At 41.2% G+C, this 18639-nt stretch overlaps 1 protein-coding gene across 1 annotated transcript in view; it reads left to right on the top strand.

The window, feature by feature from the left end:
- PCSK2 (proprotein convertase subtilisin/kexin type 2) overlaps positions 1-16912 on the top strand; it is a 107089-nt gene extending 90177 nt beyond the window's left edge. The window contains exons 9-12 of the mRNA XM_032986961.2: positions 4100-4315; positions 5601-5701; positions 8306-8533; positions 13457-16912. Of these exons, the coding sequence (XP_032842852.1) occupies positions 4100-4315; positions 5601-5701; positions 8306-8533; positions 13457-13943 (1032 nt within the window). The 3' untranslated portion in view covers positions 13944-16912. The remainder of the gene's footprint in view (positions 1-4099; positions 4316-5600; positions 5702-8305; positions 8534-13456) is intronic.
- The last annotated feature ends 1727 nt before the right edge of the window (positions 16913-18639 follow it).

Here is an 18639-nt window from a genome sequence, read left to right as displayed (position 1 = left end):
TTTTCTTAAGGGGAAGAATTACAAAATAACTACCATATGTCACACAAAAAGAAAGATGCTTATAAAATAATATGTGCTTTCTGTAACATTTGTTACAAAAAGCAATTTCCAGTTCTGTAATTTTTCATATTTTTTTTTCAAAAGTGCTCCATCTGCATTTTCTTCCTTAGAAATGAGACAGTTCATAAATATCAGCAAACTATTTGGCTGTCCTTATCCTGAAATACCTTTTCACTGTGCCTAAGAAAAAATACCTCCTCACAGTCAAGTGCTGCGTTTTTCCCTTCTTATCCTGAGCATGTCTGCCTGCTGGTGTCCTGATGCTGTTGTTCCCTGGTACTTGGCTTTTCAGGGCAGGAGTCCATTCTTTGTTTTTAGCTTGTACTGGTTGCAAACTGTTAGTCCTGATCTATGACTGAAGGATTAGGCCAAAGCCAAAGGGCATCAGAAATATGCTGTGAAGACTGTTATGTCTGTACAGAAGGATGAAACGGGGGGCGGGGGAGAATGTTCAGCATTTGTCTTCCCAAGTCACCATTAAGTGTGATGGAGCCTGGCTCTATTGGGGATGGCTGAGCACCTGCCTGCCGAGAGAAGGTGGCTAATTAACTCCTTGTTCTGCTTTGCTTTACATACACAGCTTTTGCTTTACTTACTAAACTGGCTTTATCTCAACCCATAAGTTTTCCTCACTGCTTTTCTGATTCTCTCCCCCATCCAACCTGGGGGAAGTGAGCAAGTGGCTCCGTGGGGCTGAGTTACCGGCTGGGGTTAAGCCACGATGTCCTTCCACCATCTTCAGCAACCCCAGTGGCCAGGCAGGAGTGTGTGAACTAGAGAAGCCATTGCAGAGGTCCAGCTGTTATTCACACAGGCTCTTACCAGCCTTGGTGGAAAGCTCAGGGAAGCTGGAGGAGATTTATTTGTCAAATACCACCCATTTTTATCTGGAAAGTGTGATCCAGCAGTCAAAACCTTGAGAAACACTGGCTTAGGCACTAGCACAGCAAACATGATGAATGAACACAATAACAACGAAAAAAAAAAAAGAGTTCAGGATGTGCCTGAAGCTACATAAAATGAATTAGGCTGCAGTCCCCTGCCAACTCACTTTTGCAAGGTAGTTTAGTAAAGATGGGTTTTTCTGGGATTATGCTCTTTAGAAGATGAGAAAAGGAGTAAGAAAATTTCTCAGGGATATTTTTTACTGATAGCAAAATATGCCACAAAGGACACTGGAAATAGAAAACCTGCTGTTTCCACAAAGAGAGCTTCTCAGTAGCTGTCTCTGACTTTCTAAGCATATAGCCTCGCCTGCGATGTAATTCTGGTTTAGCCTGAATTAAGAGGTGAGCCTCTCTTGGGCTAGTACTAAATGCACCAAGACCCATTTTCAGCTCTGAGTGAGGTATAGCTTCAGATGGCTCAGAGGTGTGGGTGCCACGCTGTGCATCGCTGTGGGAGGAAATGAGCAGGTTTCAAGAGGATTCTGTAGGAAAGCTCTTTAGAATGTATCTCATTATCTTAATGGTCTCTCTTCTTCCTTCAGGCTCCCTCTGGTGTTTGTAGTGTATATTACTACCACCTTCTCAGTCGTTTGTGGCTTAAATTTTACAGCAGCCTAAATTGAGTGACACCACTGAATTTTTTTAGGTTCGTATAAGGTTGAGATGCAAACAAGAGATTTCAGTTGGCTTTAAGTACAGCACTTAGTTGACCCAACTGGGATTTTTCTGGTTTAGACTACTACCATCCAGAGAATTGAAATTTACTTCCCCTGAAGCCATGAATTTCTGCCTGGTAAATGACACAATGCCTGAGGACAGCCACCAGTTTGCCTGTGCAAACTATCCAGCTGCTGCAAGTCTGGCTGTGGGAAATGTAAGCAGTAAGTCCTAAGCATCACTGCAGTAATGCACTTGGGCTGCTATCTGCTTATTCCAGTAGTCTTTGCTCCTCTTTCCAGTCATAGCTAAGAAGGAACAGCAATTGAAATTAGAGTATTAAGAGATGAATTATGGATTTTAATACTAAGCCACACTTGTGGATTTGACTCTCATGAGAGTGATATCCTTGAGGCCATTCTCACCTTAGAGTAATTACATATAGAAACCCATCCCCCAGCAGCACTCCGCAGGCTAACTCCTCAAAACAAACTTGAGCCTTGCTTCCCACCAGCAATCTGTTACATCTGTTTTCTGCCATTTTGCCACAAATCATGCCTGTGGATTGAAATGATTCACAGCAATACCCAGTTTTGACAGTGTGGAACAACTTGCCAAGCAGAGGTTGAACGTTGCAGAGGTACCAAGCTACTTTTGTGAATTTATCACATGAAGTGTTTTCTCTCCCTTTAAAATGGCTGGAAGGAAAAGGTTGTTTAAGAATGGGTTTGTACATGCCAAATGTCCTCTGTACATGCCAAATGTTCTATTCCTGGCACCAGCAGTCGCCTACCTCTGCTCTGGGCAGCAGCCTCCCTTCTGGGGACAGAGAGATGTGCTTGAGCTGCGGCAGAGGCTGGCCAAAGGAGGCAGATGGCGGCAAGGTGGTGTGATGGTGTATGTGGGCACGGTGGCAAGCTTGGGATGTAGCCTCTGAAGTGAGTCCAGGGTCCAGGTTTGGTCCCTGGAGTCTAACAGCAGTCAGAGCAAAATGTGGAATTTGGAAACAGTCAAAGGGAAAAAAGGCGTAACTATTCTTGTTAAGCTGATTTTTTTGTTTTGGTTTGGGTTTTTATTAATAACTTGCTGAAATTATTTTGTTCTTAGAGTATATATTTTTACAACAGTATCCTCCTCCCTTAAAACTTGAATAATTGATCTCAGATATTTTGGGAGTTCTTAGGTGGATTTCAATAAGCTTTTTCATAGTCATCATCTTTATTATGAAAATATATGTCCTGAGATGTTATATACCCCAGTGACAGCAAACCTGCTGTGCAAGTCAGTAGATTATAATGCAACTCACTGACGTGCTTGAAATAATGAGATTGCTCTGTTCAGTGGGGCATGATGAAAAATAGAAGCTACTGCTGGGAGCTCAGATTTGATTTAAATTCCTGACAGAAAAGATTCCCTATTAAAATACAATTGTAGGTTGCTATGTTTGTATATTCTTTAACTTCTATTTCATACTGAACAATGAAGACACCAGAAGAGATTTTCTTAATCTTCTGCCTAGTGTATATAAACAGTATGTTAAATTGAGGCCTTGCACCCTTCTGACACAGTTGGAAGTAAATGTTGGCTTGGATTGGACTAAACACAGAGAAATGGTGGCTGTGCTGGAATCAGTGGGAGATCTGAGCTTTGGGTTCAGTAGCACTGATCTTTCCCCAAGTGTCAGGGTTCTCAGGTCTAACCCTCTTTCAGGCAGCCCCTACTAGTTTCTTAGTATGGAATGAGAAGAAGGAGCTGAGCTGATCTTTCTCCACTCCTTGCCTGTCTGGAAGATGGGGACACGATATGGATTTCCTTCCTTTAACTAATGGGAAACCTTTACAGCTGCTCTTCAACTTCATTCTCCTGTCTACCTCTCGCCTTCTCGGTGTAATTGGTAGACCGTCTTTCTGTAGATGATTTATATGGTCTCCCAACTTTATTTTCTGCTTAGTAGTGGAAGTTGGCTGAGTCAGTGATACCTTTGGAGAAAAATCTATTGAGAAAAAAGGGTGCCGGTTTTACAGAGTTTTTTAGTCTGAACCTAATTAGATCTTACAAACCCAGTGTGTGAGATGACCTATATCCCTTTTAAAAGAACGCTTTCCTCATAGCACTTAGACCTTGCATAAGTGCTAATGAATCCATAAAGTGTCTTAGCATCTGGCACAGTTGCCTTCAGGGTGTCAAGCAAAACAGGAGATAAATGGAAATGCTCTGTGTACACAATGTTGCAGAACTGGCTGTGACTGCCAGTTAACTGGATTTAATAACCTGCAGAAGTCCATATTATTTCAGCTTAGAGTTGATGTATATTTTGTTTGGACCAGTTTTCTTCTTTATAGATGCCTAGCTTTGCAATTAGATGTGCAGTTTAAAGTAGCTACTGTCTCCTACTTGCAATTTAACCCAAGAGGGTTGATTTTCCCCTTTCACAGGGCCGGGGTGGCAAAGGAAGCATCTATGTCTGGGCCTCTGGAGATGGGGGCAGCTACGATGACTGTAACTGTGATGGTTATGCATCGAGCATGTGGACAATCTCCATCAATTCTGCTATAAATGATGGACGGACAGCTCTGTATGATGAAAGCTGCTCTTCAACCTTAGCCTCCACCTTTAGTAATGGGAGGAAGAGAAATCCGGAGGCTGGTGTGGTGAGTCCAGATGTTATTGTGCTGCTGCTGCTATGTTTGTGCACTCCCATGATCTATTACAACTCTGCCTACTTTAGAGCAGCAGACGGTTCTTGGTTGAGATGTGTATTTTCTTACCTGCAGTAAATGATGGTGTCAAAACAGTCAGCTGAGGAGATGTGGGATTAATACTGAGAACAGCAATGATCTTCCACCTCTTAGAGCTCTGTATAGTTCGTGCTTTCCTTATCAGAAATCAGATTTAGAAGTTCAGTTGCATTCCAGAGGACAGTGTGACAAAAGGTCTCTGTAAAAATCTAGATGAAAAGTGTCAGCATCTGAGATCATACTTACTTGTCCTGGCACAGCAGTCATGAACAAGACTTCTGCTGCACTACAAGCTGCACAGAGCAGAAGGACATTCAGCCACCCACAGAGGAAACGTGGGGGTTCAGATCACCCTCAGTCTCCTATTGAGCAGTGCAGAGCATCATACTCAAGGCCCCTACAGGGCCATACCTACAACTGGAAAATACACAGTTTCTGTTCAAGTATAATTTGGATTCTCTTCCACTGTACTGATCACTGCTCTTCAGCACCTTCAGGCTACCCAGGACATGCCTAATTCACACAGTGGAAAATTCAGGTGTGGTAACTCAAGGTTAGTTTTTGCCAAAGGCTGTTATGCATTTTCCATGGCCCTGTCTCAAACCTCAAAGACACATTGTATAATCCTAAATGCCTACATGCAGTAGCAGATGGAAAAATACTGTTTTCTGTCTTGATTTCAGATCTGTGTTGATACCAGCCGAGATGATCTTGCAATTATTGCCATAAAATATATTTCTAAGTTTTCCTTCTGGTCTCTTCTAGTGACTAATCTGCATAAAAGATAGCAGCCTAGTACTGCTCTTGGTTCTGGAGCTGCACAAATGTTAGAAAGCTCAATACTGTTAAGAATTCTAGTTTGAAATACTTCTGATAACCATAAGGGAATTTAAGGCATTTGGTTAAACTGTGTTTATAGGAAATAAATGCTATCTATATGAGTTCATGAGTTCTAAGTGGTAATGAACATTGGTTTACTACATCATGATTTATTCTTGCATTCACACCTTCTGTAACTATGCACTCACTGTGTCTTTAAATTGATACACTATTCTAAAGAAGAAAACAGATCCTAGGAACAAACACACAATTACTGTAAAGAGCAAGGGCACAAACTCTACTTTGTGTTTTTCTGAGTCTGTAGCTGCAAGGAAAATGGACTAGCTGGTTTCATTAATTACGTCTAATATCATTGCAGGCTACAACGGATTTGTATGGCAACTGCACCCTGCGTCACTCAGGAACATCTGCAGCTGCCCCTGAAGCAGCCGGAGTGTTTGCCTTGGCCCTGGAGGCTAAGTATGCTGTTGATAAATTCCTTCTGAGCTCTAGAGAGGAGGGGGCCTGCGTTTGTTTAATGTTATTCACCATATAAGTTGGCTGTCTGTGACACGGGGCTAGAACAAACAGCAGACAAGCTGCCTGCTACAGTAGTGGCATGCATGGTAACTTACAGATGGAGCAAAAGTCTTGCCAAAGCTATAGGTCAGCCATAGAGCAGATGCATTTTGACTGACTCGCTCTGTTTGTGACCTCCCATCCACTGCTTCCAGAGGTTTGTCTTCTCCAGTACTGTTTGTAGGGAGAGATTTCATTTCACCACCTAGCCAGTGTGAAACGCCCAGCCTACAGAAACATAAGAACAAACCTGTAGTATCAGACAGGAGTTGATCTTGTGCTACGTACTGTCTACAGTGACAGATGCTTAGGGAAGAGCACAACAAACAGGGATTAAGAGCAATCTTTCAACAACAGCTTTGGCAATCAGTGGTTTGGAGAGAGGGCAGTCAGCCTATCCTGTTCAATAGCCATGGGCAGATTTATGTTCCTTGAATTTGTCTCTTTTTCAACTTGTCTGTATTTGGCGCCTGTATCATCCAGTGGCATCAGTTCCACAGTAGTAACAGGTTTTGGGGATGGGGAATGTTTCCTTTGTTTTTTTCTTAAACCATTGCTGGTAATTTGCTTCCATGCTACATAATTGCTCTGAATGTGAAACAATAAATATCCATTGTCTGTTTACCAACTCCATGCAATTCATGACATTGGAGGTCTTGCATATCTTGCTTCTTTATCTTCTTCACTAATGATTAGGAAGAATTTTCCTTACAATAACCTATACCACCTTTTTACTTTGTGTTAAATTATTTTATGAAGTGAGACAATATTTGCTCAAGTATACAGCTTCAGTTGTTGTAACTCTGGCATGAAGTGAGCAATATGTACATAGTTTTCTTCAACAGTATGCAGAAGACTGAAGATTTGGCAGAGGAGACAAGTTTACTATGATTAGCAGAGCAATGATTGTTGTGCTCAGAGCATGACTTGGGCCAAGTCTAATTTTTCAGGTTTTATATGCGTAAAATATACATGCCAAGTGTTCTAACTTTGGGTGATCAGTCCTTCTAAAATCAAATTCATTCAGTGGGACAGCCACGATGTAATAGATAATTATGGCCATAAAAATATAAGGATTTAATGAATTTTCTGACCACTGCATGTTTAAACTGGACTACAACCTTAATATCTCAGTAATAATTACCATTCTTCATTTAGGCTATCCACGAAGACTGGAATTACTCTTGCCAAACTCTGACAAGTAGAAATTAAACTAATACCCTTGGTTTGCAGTTGGGTTTCTAGCCTTTACTGAGAACAAGGGCGAGGGGACAGAGGGAAGATAGAAAGAACGGTCAGTGTCTCCTGTCTCCTTCCAGGCTGTTTATTAAACCTCTGTTTTAGTGTGCAGAAGTACCCTGGATGAGCTACACTAGCCTTCACAGAAATGGCTAATGATTTCGCATGCAGATGACTGCTGCCTGGAATATGTCTCTCAGGTCATATACAAGATATGTCTGACATGTCTCTAAAACCAGACCAATCTGTGGAATGGAAAGTATAATTTTAAGATACGGAGCAGCTCTTAAAAGGTTTCAATAAGAATGATGCTAGTGTTATCTGGTTTTCAGCTATCTTGTGTCACCTTGGAAAAATTACAGTAATAGGCTATTCTGGTGTACATTCAGCGTGGACACATGCTTATTACTTGGGGCACAGAAAGCTGAAAAGTGGATTGGTTTAGGTGGATGGTTTGAATCAGACATACTCTAATGTTGAAAGAGTTCATCATAAAACAACTGGAATAGCTTTAGTTATATAGAATTAGAATGTCAGTTCTAAAGCTTCCAGAATAATAACTTAGAAGTGCCATTCCTGTCATCATAATCACTGCAAATCTAGGAAGACAAGAGCTGATGATGAAAAACGATCATCGGATCTAGACAAATGTTACTTCACTGCATCCATCCATGCTAGTATGGGGGTGACAGACCTCTACCATACCTCATAATACAAGCCTACAGCCACCCACAGCCCGCATATCCATATTCCCAGACTACCAAAATTACTAAGACCTTGATTGTTATAGCTCATCAGCTTCATCAGAACAGGACTTCTCTGAGTGAACCTTGGAAAGTCCATGGGAAAAGTGGGAGGGGCAGACAAGTAAAAGAGGGCAAGATTTAAGAGGAAGGCTAGGTGAAATTCTGTCATCATCCTTTTCTTTTTGTATTCTTTTCAGCATCTGGTGTAATATTCTACTTATTAGCTTAAAGATTGCATGGTGGATATATAATGTGTATTTGAAAGCAATTGTTTCTAAGAACAGGGAAACAATCAGAAATGATTTTGCAATTTTGGGGAATATATTTTGCAGAAGTACTATACAATTAAAACCTATTCTTGTTCCCACTGAGATTAACGGAAGCTATCGATATGTGTATAGATACAATTTCTGTATGATTCATAGAAGCAAATTTTACCAAAAGCCTTACTCAAGCACACTTTCTTTAATATCTGCTTGGAAATAATGTACTGTTTGTTTTCCATGTTGGTCTTCCACAGCTTGGACCTGACGTGGAGAGACATGCAGCATCTGACAGTGCTCACCTCAAAGAGAAACCAGCTTCACGATGAGGTTCATCAATGGCGTAGAAATGGTGTTGGGCTGGAGTTCAACCATTTGTTTGGCTATGGTGTCCTAGATGCAGGAGCAATGGTTAAGATGGCGAAAGACTGGAAGACTGTTCCAGAGAGATTCCATTGTGTTGGAGGGTCAATACAGGAACCTGAGTAAGTGAATGGGTCTAGTCTGTGTGTTTGGCTGCTTCCAGGCATTTCGGAGACCACAAGCTTGCAAATAGGTTGACAAAGACATAGGTAGTAAAAAAAATATATTGAAAATTTTTTTCTGAGAAAGCCAACCATTACCAGTAGCATTCTAGATACTTCAATAAGTTGATAAAATAAACTACGTGATCTTTCAGTTCCTGGTTTGCTGGAGGAATGGATTCTACAGCTCATCTGTATCATCATTGCTAGTGCCAGTAGTATTAATAGCAACATCCATTTCTCTTAGGTACTTACAGGTATGTTTGTGCCTAAGTTTCTGTGACTAAAGAGCCTGTGTACAATTAAAAATCTGGGAAACTGGTGCTGTAAATTACATAAACTGCTGCCACATGAAATATGTGTCAGCCAGGTTGTGTCTCGTTGTGACATATTCCAGCAGACAATTTTATCTCCAGAAGACTGAAACAATCATCTACAGGTATCAGTGATGCAGTTTGAACACTACAACATTTAATTGTGTTTATGTTCTTTAAATCTTTAATTGCAGGCTAGGTAGTCAAATTATTTTCTGATTTACCTTCATGTGCTGAAGTGAATGAGTCAACAAGTGAATGAATTGATACTAATTGACTGCAACAGCTATAGTTTAATATAATTAATGGAAATGCTAACCTAATAATGGCCAATTTATGTCTATACCATTTGAAATTTGACTTTTCAGTGCCGTTTTTGAAGGCAACATCATTCTGTTGGAAAAAGAAAGCAAACCAGTATGCTACCCCAGCACATAGCTCAGCCAAGCAAAGAATCCGTTTGTTCCCAACCTTGCAGATGGGTTTATATTTGCAGGATCCAAGGTTCTCACAGCTGAGATCTGAGTTTTAATTTATCTGGCCTACGCGTGCTCACAAGTAGGAGACAAATGAGAGAGAGCTGAAACTAACTTTGAGCTGTCTCTAGTTTATTCATAATTTAAATGCAGACAAATAATCTCATTCCTCTTATTACAGCCCCTTTCATTGAAATGGGGATCATCCCTAGAGGAATAGAGAAAATCTCTTTCTGTAGGCTTGACAGGGAAGCTGTGGTTGCCCCCTCCCTGGGGGGGGCAGGTTGGATGGAGCTTTGAGCAACCTGGGCTGGTGGAAGGCGTCCCTGCCTGTGGCAGGCGGGGTAGGACTGGATGGTCTTTGAGGTCCCTTCCAACCTAAACCATTCTGTAATTCTATCATTGGTTCCATGCATGAGACAGTGTGAAGCCAGAGGTGTTCTGGCAAGAGACTGAGCCAGAGTCAGGCGAGTGCTATGCAGTAGTATTGCCGCCTCTTGCCTTTGTTTTTCTGTCCTGTTTCTGCTGTTAAGCAGATGGAAAAGCAGAGGCGATGGTACATTTCCTCCAGCCCAGGGGTCTGGAACTGCAGTAAAGCTTTCCTACAGCTGTCATGGCCCAACTAGCTCAGGAATTGAGAAGAACACTGCCTTGTGTTGGTGTCTTTGAGAGCAGTGCCCAGAACAGGCTTTGTGCTTGCAGCACACAGTTCAGCCAAGCTGATCATCACTCAAACCTCTGAATTCTACTGCAGTGTAATCTCAGTATGCAATCTGTATGGGTGCTCCCTAGAATTACCTAACACATCTGTGTGTTAATAGGACTGCTGTAATATTTATGTACCTTGGTGAAAATGTCACTGACAGGAGATAATAAGCATCATGACTTGTGACATCAACATTTTTTGAATTACACTGTAAATAAAGCTAGCGAAGTCTCAGCATCTCCAGAGATTCCTTGGAAATGAAAACTACACTGCACTTCTGCCATGGATAATTGGATTTGTTTGCTAGTTTCACCTTTCTGGAGCAACACTTTCTATATATATTCTATGTATGTCTATGTAAGTATAGATATTTGTATATATATAATACATATTCAATATATATTGAGGTAGCTGAGTAACTGATACAGAAGTGTGTACCACAGGAGGACTGTCAATTAGCAGAAACAGGCCAGGAAAGAATTGATAGCCTAGAATATCCAGTGTGCTGAAAGCAATCAGTATTTAAAGTGCAGCATTTCTCTGCTGCATGTGGAAACACTTGTTAGCAATAGGAACTTTCCCTGAAATGGGATTTTTGTTGGGTCAGCAAAAAGAAAAAAAATGGACAAGTCTGAATCTGTCTGGTTCAGGGAGGTACATAGATGATTTAGGACATTATAGTCCATTAGTTGAGGAACAGGAGCACAGGAGTCTGCTTCTAGAGAGCAGTTAGCTCCCCCTGCTCATCTCTAACTGGGTACTACACTTCATGCAAAAGTGAAGATATTTTAGATATAGATAGATATAGATAGATATATATGTAGCAAATGGGCAGCGGTACACTGTGAGGGTGTGGAAAACCCATCTCTTCTGCTCCTTCCATGTCAGGCTTTTTCCACCACCCCTGATGTTTTTTTTGCTTCTTTTTGGAAATTCATCTGGACTATAGTAATTAGTCTAGCAAAGCAGAGAATATTGGATTTTAATTAATAGGGAAGGGGGACACAGAGCAAACTTTTTCTCATGTGTTTTAGCTTGCTGAGATAACTTTTTCACTGTGGCACTTAGGAAGGTGGAGAGAAAAGCTGTCTGCAGCTGTCAGGTTGTCCACAAAACAGATGGAATAGTAACACTGCTCTTATTTATCTGGTTTTTGGTGTTGATAGGTAGAAAAGACTCACACTGTGGTGTCCTCTTTCATTTACTTGTGGAGATGTAAAGCACTTATCATAACTCTCGCTATGAAGCACTAGTTGACAGAACTTTGTCCACTGTGTGAGATTGCTGTGAGACAACATGAACTTAGATTGCTTTGAGGACAGTGCTTCCCATGCAGAGAAACGGCAAGCATGTGGCAACCGTGAGATGATCTTTCACCTCTGGCTGGCATATAGTGCATTTTCCTTGCGCTTTAGCACACAAAATGAATCTTGAGGATATTATAATTGTATGTTAAGATATTTTAGCTATACAGTATTTATGTTATACCAGCTTCTGCTCCAGGGCATCCATAAGATTCAGAACAGTACAGGTTTTTCAGTTTAAGGTAAGTGTTTAAATACCTTGAGGACCTGGATCTGAATGTCTTTTTACTCTGCATGTACTCCCAAGAATGCAATAGTCTGTGAAAGGGAGGCAGAGACTGTCCTGAGCCAATTAGCTGAGCTGTAATACCTGGAGCTCATTTCAAGAAGACGAGAATTCCTGGAAACTACACTTGAATTAAATGCTTTCACTGGTCTCTGAAGAATGCACTGTTTCATTAGCAAAGGGAAAAGGCTGGTCCTCGCTTCTTTTGAAAAGAAGGTATTCATGACTGCAGTGTGGTCAATGCCCTTTAAAAGGAACTCTCTTATTTCACTACAAATTCTCATTCAGGAAGAAGCCACTGGAAGAGGTAATGACAAGCTGACTGGAATCTTCAGTGACTTACTCACTTTTTTAATGATTGCAGTAATTCTTGTCTTTCAAGGACTTCTTAAGACAGCAGAAAGCGTCACACTGTTCACAGCACGCTGATGGTGAAGACACAGAGAATTTTCTTTACACTTCCAGTGTAGTTTGCCAGCCAGTTCCTGAGGCAACTGGTAGTTTCCAGTTTCATCCTGACCCCAAGGGGTTTATCAGGCCGTCAGCAGCCTGGGCTGCTGGCAGGATGCTGCTCCCAGGCCAGGCACCAGTGCCTTTGGGCCTGGACTGAGACCCTGAGTGGGGCTGCCAGCCTCTTCTGCCAGAGCCAAGGGGTCACAGATGTGCCTCGCCCTCCCCCAGCATGCTCTCACCTTTTCCTGGCAGCCTCAGAGGCACACCTGGGAAACGATTCTGCCTCACAGGTTTCCTTAACCACACTGTGGGTGCACACCCCAGCATGCAGGGAGCCAGGATCACTGACCGGGGTAATGTTGCTCCCTGTTGTCTGTAACTCATCCTGGTGACAAATGCTGGCGAGACCACTAACAGCCGTGGGTGATTGCACAGCCCAGACAGGTAGTGTTCTCTCCTGCGCATTCACTTCCAGGCGTTACATCCTCAGGTGTCCAACTCTCTCCAACAAAGGAGCCCTGTGCGCTCCAAACAGGGATCTGGGTTCTGTTTGATGACAGGGTCCTTGCAAAATAACTGCAGCAGGACTGAGCCAGTGTTCCATCTGTGGGTCTAGCTTCCTGCTGATACTTGGGACCGATGTCTTTCAGTTAATTGTGTGTTTGCCTTCATAAGGACTGAATTATAATAACCAAGACACTTGTGACTTCAAGGTGTGGCACTTTGGCAACTCAGTAAACCAAGTGCACCTTCTTGCCTTGGTGTGTATGCTCCTGTACAGGAGCAGTTCAAGGATTGCAATTTTCATGGAAAAATATTTTTCAAATGACCTGACACAGGGATCCTGTGTTTGTGCTGGTTTCCAAATCAGAAGAATGTAGGCTTTGATGTGACTGCACTGAAATTCTGTGCAACTGGCTGCTCTGACTCCAGGCAGCCACTTGTTGCTGTCTTTTAAGGTAACTCTCTTACATGACTCATGGTTCTTTTACTGAATATACACATTATTATGCAATTTCTTGATACAGAAGTGATAAGTAAAGGCAACTATTAAAGATACGTTAATATTTCTTGAAGAGCAGTAAGTACTTCTTAATTGTATTCCTTCTCTCTTTGTGTAGGTGTACATTTCATAATATATTTTCAAATTAAGGTTTTGATATAATGTTCCAAAAAGAGAATGTTCTCTTTCTGGCTAAGTTTGCAACTATTATTTCCTTACTTTTCCATGTATTAATGGGGAAAACAGTACAAGTTTTTCTGTGAGGCACCAAAACCTAGTACTTTTAGCATGAGCCACGTTGTGTGCTCCTTTTAATTTGCTTACTTACCTTTTGACCTGCAGAAAGATACCACCAAGCGGCAAGCTGGTTCTCACACTTACAACTGACGCTTGTGAGGGGAAGGAAAACTTTGTCCGATACCTTGAACACGTCCAAGCAGTTATAACTGTGAATTCCACTAGGCGAGGTGACCTCAACATCAACATGACCTCACCAATGGGAACAAAGTCCATTTTACTGAGTCGGCGCCCCAGGGATGATGACTCCAAGGTGGGTTTTGACAAATGGCCTTTCATGACAACACACACTTGGGGAGAAGATCCCCAAGGCACCTGGGCTCTGGAGGTCGGGTTTGTCGGCAGTCTGCCACAGCGGGGCGTGCTGAAGGAGTGGACGCTGATGCTGCACGGGACTCAGAGCGCACCATATATAGACCAAATAGTAAAAGATTATCAGTCCAAACTGGCCATGTCCAAGAAGGAAGAGCTGGAAGAAGAATTAGATGAAGCAGTGGAGAGAAGCCTGAAGAGTATACTGAGCAAGAACTAGTGCTGTTCTGCATGATGGTGTCTTTCCTTCCCCAGATCCCTCTACTCACCTTTCTACTATCCAAACCTCTGTGTTAGACATATTACAATGATTGTCTCTGTAGCCAAATTATCACACTTTCTTGATTTTAAAGTCTTACATCTCATCAATAATTATTTTAATTACCAATGAAGCAATCTTTTTTGTACTCTAAATCACAAATATATTGTCCCTCATCAAATACTATGTACAGTTTGTGACTACAAAGGATTTTTCTTTTGTATCATATGAATAGGTAAAATTTGCAAAGAAGTTGATGGCTTTTCCCTTCATATTTTTGTGGTAAATGTTATTTGTATTAAAAAAGAGTGAATTTTAACATTGGCAGTTGGTGATAATGGGCACATTTTTAAAAATTATTGCGAGAGAGGGAATTACGAAGAGGTTGGCTGGAGAGGACTTTGAATGTCTAACAGCTTCTGCATCACTGACTTCAGTGGGGCTTTCCCCACTGGGTTCAACCAAAGTAGCAATAGACCCTATGAAAATAAGTAGTCTAGAGATGAAGAAAATTTACCAATCTAATTTGCAGAAAATAAATTATTTTGAGAGTTTTCCTTAATATATACACTTATACCACATACACGCTAACACTTCAGACACAGAATGGGTCAACAGGCATGCAATAAGGAAGGCAAAGCTATGCCAAAGCCAGGTGACATGGGGAAAGTGCTTTGCAAACAGGATTAGGGCATTCTAGAAGCACAAGTTTCAGTTTTATGTTTTTTTTTTTTTTTTTGAGGTTTGGTAAATTAAATTGACTTACCATCTTACAGCAGAACAAGCACATAGGGAATGAGCTATAGGATTTCTGGCAACCTGTGTGCAAAAGTGCATCTATTCATCTCCATACAGAGATGCACTACAACAGTATAAGAGGAGGCTGTGTCAGCATTTCTAACAACAGACCCCTGTTTTCTGGGGTTTACAACCTGGCTGTCAGTAAATTGCTCTGGGAGAAATTTGAAGTATGCCGTTTCAGTCTCAAAGAAATTTTTTATTCAAGTTTCATTTTAGAAGAGATTTGTTATTTGTATGTTACACAAATATATTTAAGGAGAAAAATATGCCTAAGTTATTAATGTGTGATGCAAAGCTGGCTGTCTTGGGAAGTAGAATGTAGTGTGTTTAGGAAGGTTTGTTGGTAATTATTGCTCTTTGCTATTTAAAGAGTCAGTCTCACCTTCACTTCTCATACGTGAGTAAAGTCAGTGTCTCTTGCCCTTGGGAGTCTGCTCTGGTTATTGCTGTAAGGCGTAACTTCATCCTCAGTGGAAATTACTCATGGTAGCAACCACTACATGTCCTCAGGTGTGAGATCCCAAATTTAACCTTTGAATAATAAAGGGTCTTGATTCTGCAAATATTTAGGCGCTCACAGTAAAGGCCGTCAGTGGACCTACTCAAATGCTAATTTTAAGCAGGTGCCTCAGATCTTTGCAGAATCCACGATCTACTTTTTAGCAATGACTAGTTTCAGAATTTTATTATGTATTTTTAATATGCAGAGTATTAATCTAAAACATTTTAATAAGAGTGGTCCTGGTTGATCAGGTCCATAGAAGTAGAAACACATTCAGTAAGTAAATATTTATCTAACAAATTAAAAATGTAACCCAAAGGTTATATGGTGGACACGTTTCACTTAAGAATGTTTAATCTATGCAGTTACTTATAGTGAATATCCATCTTTTATCTTTCCTTAAGAGGCCTGTTCTTTCCTTTACAAATTCAAATGCGAAATAAGCAGCTCAACCTACTCAGAGTCTATGTGAATTACACTCTAAAGCCACGACAAGCAGCCTCGCTCTACCCACAGGTTCCTCGTTGCATGCACCAGTCCCTTCAGACAATCAAGTCACACTGGGATAAAACCAGCATTGGCAGGAGAATCAGGCTGTGTGATTTTTATTTTTGAAGTGCTCTTGGTTTTTTGTTCAAATACATTACAGTGCCAACTGTGTTTAATTCGGTGATGTAAAACTTAACCCAAGGACAAGATGGGTCCATTTCAAAGCATGAACTGGAGTTCGTGAGGCATGAGCCAAACTTCACTGATGTTAAGTGAGTCGGGGACGGGTTCGCTTGTGTCTTCAGAAGTGAACGGATTGCGCCGACAGCAGTAGGTTTCTGTGGAAGGCACCTAGTTCTCAGAAAGAGCAGTGTATACGTATCAGAGGGAAGAAATTACCATACATACGTTTATGCATACACCTGTATGTCTAAATGCATATGATACACCTATGGTACCTCTCTCTCTCTGTGTATATATATTACATACCCTATGTATATTAAAAGTATGGTACATATATTGGCTCATAAATATATATAGAATTACATATGGTATGTAATGTATAGTACATAATGCACATCATAACTTTTTGCGTATATGGGTTCAAAGAAAGAGGTAACTGGAAGCTTCTGAAGCACTTCTAAAATGTGAAAAAAGTTTTGGAATAAGAAAAGTCCATGTGGAAATCTTAAATGAATGTGTACATGACTTTCCATTGCATTAATGTAATTTTGCAGTTATCTGTTCAATCATTAAATATCTCATAAAGCAGCAAAATAACTAGATGATTGTTCATATTTTCATAATGCTGACATAATTTATTAAGTGCAAGATCATGATAATGAGTGATATACAGAAATTATGAGTTTTGATATATGTATATATAAAACTAAGTGTATATACGATATAGAGATCTACTTCAAATTCTTCAGGATTTTTGCATCAGGGGAATAGCTGAAAAATATGTCCAGTTAGACTAAGTTTTTATGGTAATGCTGATGGAAATAAAGTTAATTTGTTAGTATTTATAATAAAGGGGAAAATGAAGCTCATGACTTGAAACAGGTGAACACTGTTTAACTGAAGCCCTGTGATGTTTTGTAATATGAGTAAAATAAAGATCTGTTGTAAACTGGCAGGTCCTATCATCATTGCCTGTCTGAAGGTGCACAGGAGGTAGCGTGCTGCTGCAAGTGGGATGACTCCCTACTCCTCTTGCTTTTTATACTGCTAAAGAAATTTGTATCCTGTGTATGCTGGATACTGAGAAAATAAACAGGATCCTCCAAAAGAGGATCTAAATCCTGTTAGCCTGAACAGATGAAGATAGCAGGCTTTACGTTAACTCTGCGGTGCAGTGGGACACAGAAAGGCTGCGAGCGTTACTTAAATGGTTCGGACCTGCTGGCCCCAAGGGTGGCTCTGCAGCAGCATGCAGCCTTGTGGGTGCCAAACTGCTGCCTGCAGTGGGCAAGGGGACGCTTAGGAAGAGAGACAGGGACATTTTTGTGCTGCATTTCATTAACAGTTATGGCCGCAAGGAAATGCTACAGCATTTGTTTTCCTCTGCTTTTTGGAGCACTTTGATCCACAGGAAAACCCTCGTTCCCTCTTCTTCCCACCCACACGTTCGGGTACTTTTTAGCTCACATTTTGCCGTGGTACACCATCCATTTAATTTTGCAACTTCTTACCATATCTACAGCAGTAAAGGATGGCAGGGAACCTCCTGATCTAGTTCTGATGGCCACAGAGGTGAGAATGTGCCTGTAATAACCTAGGGCTCATCCCAGACTCTGTTGAATAGAGGCTCTCACACTTCATTGAGACTTTGCATTTGAAACTCTGCATTTAAAGAAGAGGTTAGCCCATAAATAGTGAGATTTACTATGCTTTCCAGCAGGGTCATTATGAACAGGACAATACTAATGTTTATATAGTTTTGGTACAAATTTACAGATGCCCATCATCCACAGCCTTTCTGGACAACTGCCATGTTTGTGGAAGGCAGGTCAGAGATCAGAGCAGAATTTAGGCATTATTTCTTCACAGTGCTTGACTTCATATGACGTTGGTGTCTGTGGTGCAGCTCAGCATCAGCTTGGCTCAAGTCTTGCACCTCAGGTTGCTGCCTATGCAGTGCAATACATGACTTCTTCAGTTGCCACCAAAATGCCTTTAGGAGCGAATTTTATACTGCCCAACTGCTGAACAAGGTTTACAAGCATCAGAAAACCATTTCTATGTCAACTGCGAAGAGCGGTGACATCACAGCAGAAAATAGATGAAGGTGACATGGGCTATTCACACGTCAGACACCTAACCCAGACTCTCCTGAAATGCTGTCTCCTTGCCATTGGGTAAGGCTTTTTGTGGTCTGAATGTTAAATTCTCTGTATTGCAGTGAAATTAGATTGGGGGGGGGAGGGGAGGGGAGGGGGAGAGTGGTGGATGTAATACCCACTTCTGTCTAGGTACTGCCTGAAGCTGCTTACACCCTGTTCTGTGACAGAATTATTAAACAGCCTTCCTATTGCTGCAGTTGGTTTTGGTTTGTTTTGTTTTTTTTTTTTTTTTTTTCCCTTGCAGTAGTCAAATACTGCTTTCACCAGGAGTTGCTCCCAGCTCACAGGAGTGCACTGATAAATTCCTTCTCTGTGGTTATTTACACTGTTGTTAAATGAAACTGAAGTGCAGCACACATCCTAGTAAACCCTGTTTGGCATAAACTCCCACAAGCATGTCAATAAAAGAACATCAACAAAAAAACATCCTGAATAAAAATGTGACTGTGTGGGTCACCTGTCCCTGTTTCAAAGAAGAAGGTGCCAGTTTACCTGACATAGTAGTCACAGTAGGTTAGAA

This window comes from Tyto alba, unplaced genomic scaffold (genome assembly GCF_018691265.1).
Source record: "Tyto alba isolate M040663 unplaced genomic scaffold, T.alba_DEE_v4.0 Super-Scaffold_22, whole genome shotgun sequence".
Taxonomy (NCBI): domain Eukaryota; kingdom Metazoa; phylum Chordata; class Aves; order Strigiformes; family Tytonidae; genus Tyto; species Tyto alba.
Note: the sequence above shows the minus strand (reverse complement) of the source record. Positions and strands in the feature narration are given on the sequence as shown.